Source organism: Humulus lupulus, chromosome 1, assembly GCF_963169125.1.
Source record: "Humulus lupulus chromosome 1, drHumLupu1.1, whole genome shotgun sequence".
Taxonomy (NCBI): Eukaryota; Viridiplantae; Streptophyta; class Magnoliopsida; order Rosales; family Cannabaceae; genus Humulus; species Humulus lupulus.
Window position 1 is genome coordinate 280,103,924 of NC_084793.1, and position 2,462 is coordinate 280,106,385.

At 37.6% G+C, this 2,462-nt stretch overlaps 1 protein-coding gene across 1 annotated transcript; it reads left to right on the forward strand.

Moving 5' to 3' along the window:
* Nucleotides 1-204: 204 nt before the first annotated feature.
* LOC133834726 (transcription factor RAX2-like) lies at nt 205-2,122 on the forward strand. The gene is made up of 3 exons (XM_062264430.1): nt 205-656; nt 772-901; nt 1,004-2,122. Exons 1-3 carry the CDS (start codon nt 521-523, stop codon nt 1,938-1,940), a joined length of 1,203 nt encoding a protein of 400 aa, XP_062120414.1. The 5' UTR covers nt 205-520; the 3' UTR covers nt 1,941-2,122.
* The last annotated feature ends 340 nt before the right edge of the window (nt 2,123-2,462 follow it).

Genomic DNA, 2,462 nt, shown 5'->3' on the forward strand with positions numbered 1-2,462 from the left:
TCGATCATCATCCACAACCTTCATGCATGTCCATACATGTACATAAGAGAAGAGAGAGAGTCAATCAAGGTGGATGGTTAATATTAATGTTGATTCTTGAGTAAGAAAGACAAATGAGAAAAGCCCTGTGATACTGTTCTGGCATATATTAAATTTTATTTTCTGAATTATTTAATTCATAAAGGGCCTCTCATCTTTTTCTCCATATCACCTTTTTGAAATTCTGTGACTGATCTCTATTCCCTTCCTTCCATGTATGTCTCTCCTTCTCCAGCTATTATACTATAGTACCCTCTCTCTCTCCTCTCCTTTCTCTTCTGTCTTTTTATATATATAATTAACGTTATCATTATCGTTATCATCAATTGGTAACAACCAGCAAAGTTAGAGAGAGAACTAGCTACCTCAACTCTTAGCTAGAGCTTATACTTATTGACCTCACCAACATAAACCACTTTAACCCACCAAAACAAAAACCAGTCTAAAGAGAAGAAGAAGAAGAAGAAAAAAAAAAAAAACCATGGGAAGAGCTCCTTGCTGTGACAAAGCCAATGTCAAGAAAGGCCCTTGGTCACCTGAAGAAGATGCCACACTTAAGGCTTATATTGAGCAAAACGGCACCGGTGGCAACTGGATTGCTTTGCCCCAGAAGATAGGTACTAATTTATCTATATATTAACATATTCACTTAAAAAAATATATATATATATATATATGATGTTCTTTTATGATCAGAATGATAAAATTAACTTTGACAATTCTTTTTTTCAGGGCTTAAGAGATGTGGGAAGAGCTGTCGTCTCAGGTGGCTGAATTATCTCCGGCCAAACATCAAACATGGGGGTTTTTCTGAAGAGGAAGATAACATTATTTGCAGCCTATATCTAAGCATAGGAAGCAGGTAATTACTACTTTGATTTAATTATATTAACGAAATCCCTCCTAATTTTATGCAAATATTTGTGTGTGTGTATAATTAATCAAAAAATTTATATGTATACAGGTGGTCAATCATTGCAGCTCAGTTACCAGGGCGAACTGATAATGATATAAAGAACTACTGGAACACTAGACTGAAGAAGAAGCTCTTGGGAAAACAGCGGAAAGAACAGGCCGCCGCGGCCGCCGCCGCTACTAATCAGGCGGCTCGCCGAACCAACAACGTCAACAACAACAACCTCATGAATAAGCCAGAAATCAAAAGAGAAGCCACCACTACTATTACTTTTGATCATAATAACAATATTCTTCTTCCGAGTGGCTTTATGAGTCACCATCAGACCCCGTACTGGCCAGAACTACCTGCAGTGACGGCTATGGCGCCTCATCATCATGTGGTGAATAGCAATCAAAACTACTACGATGTTTCTCAACTCAAGGACCAAGAAGCTGCCGCCTCTATAAAGAGCTTTCTTCTCAAACTCGGAGGAAGATTCTCTGAAACTGACAGTAGTAGTACGACTACCACCACAACTTCCACCCCAGATTTTCATGAGTACCCTTTTGATCAATCATTATATCATCAAACTTCAACCTTTGATCATCAACTGCCAATTATGGGCCATGGCCATTACGCTGAAGCAGATCAAGTCATTGGTGGTGGTATTGGTCTACCAAGCATGGATCCGGGGCTTGAGAAACTGCAGGATGAGCTAAGCCAGTTGATTTACACCGACCCAGTTCAAGATATTTCATTGTTAGATGGTTCCGACCATGAGGGTTTCTATGGGTCAATGGAAAAGGTCGGGACCGCCGGAAGCAGCAGCACTACCGGAGCGGCCAGTACTACCACTAATTCTGGGGACAGTGGAATTAGCTCTTTGGTTAACAATAATTACCCTTCAATGCTTTCCGACTATTATGGAAACTACCAGCCTCATCATCATCAACATCATCAAGATTCTACTTATGGATATGTCTTTCAAAACGATCATCAATAATGCATGTAATGATGATGACAATCAAATAGCTCTTAGCAATATTGTAAATGCATGTGAGGTTACTATAATCAGATCTTTCATAACTAGCTAGCTAGCCCTTTAGGCCAGGGAAAAAAAATTCCGAAGAATTTGTTATGAGGAGGGGAGATTCACATTAAATTTAAGGGTTTTGTTTGTTTTAATTAGAGAGTTACACTCTGCACTTTCATTTATTTTGGTCTCATATATATATATATATATTCATCTCCTTATTTTATGTTAGATCCTTTTCTCTGATTCAATGAAAGTTATTAATTTCTTTCTTAACTATATGATAAAAATATATATTAATTGTTTCATTTTTTTTCTTCTATTCAATGTACTGAATAAATATTGATATATAGCTTTTGGTTGATGGTGACTGTGGCTTTTGGAATATTAGGACACACACCTTGATAATATATTCTGTACATATAACTAACAGTATAGTACTTCTGATCGATCTTCCGCAGTTACTGCATGGCATGGGTCCTATTTTGCAGG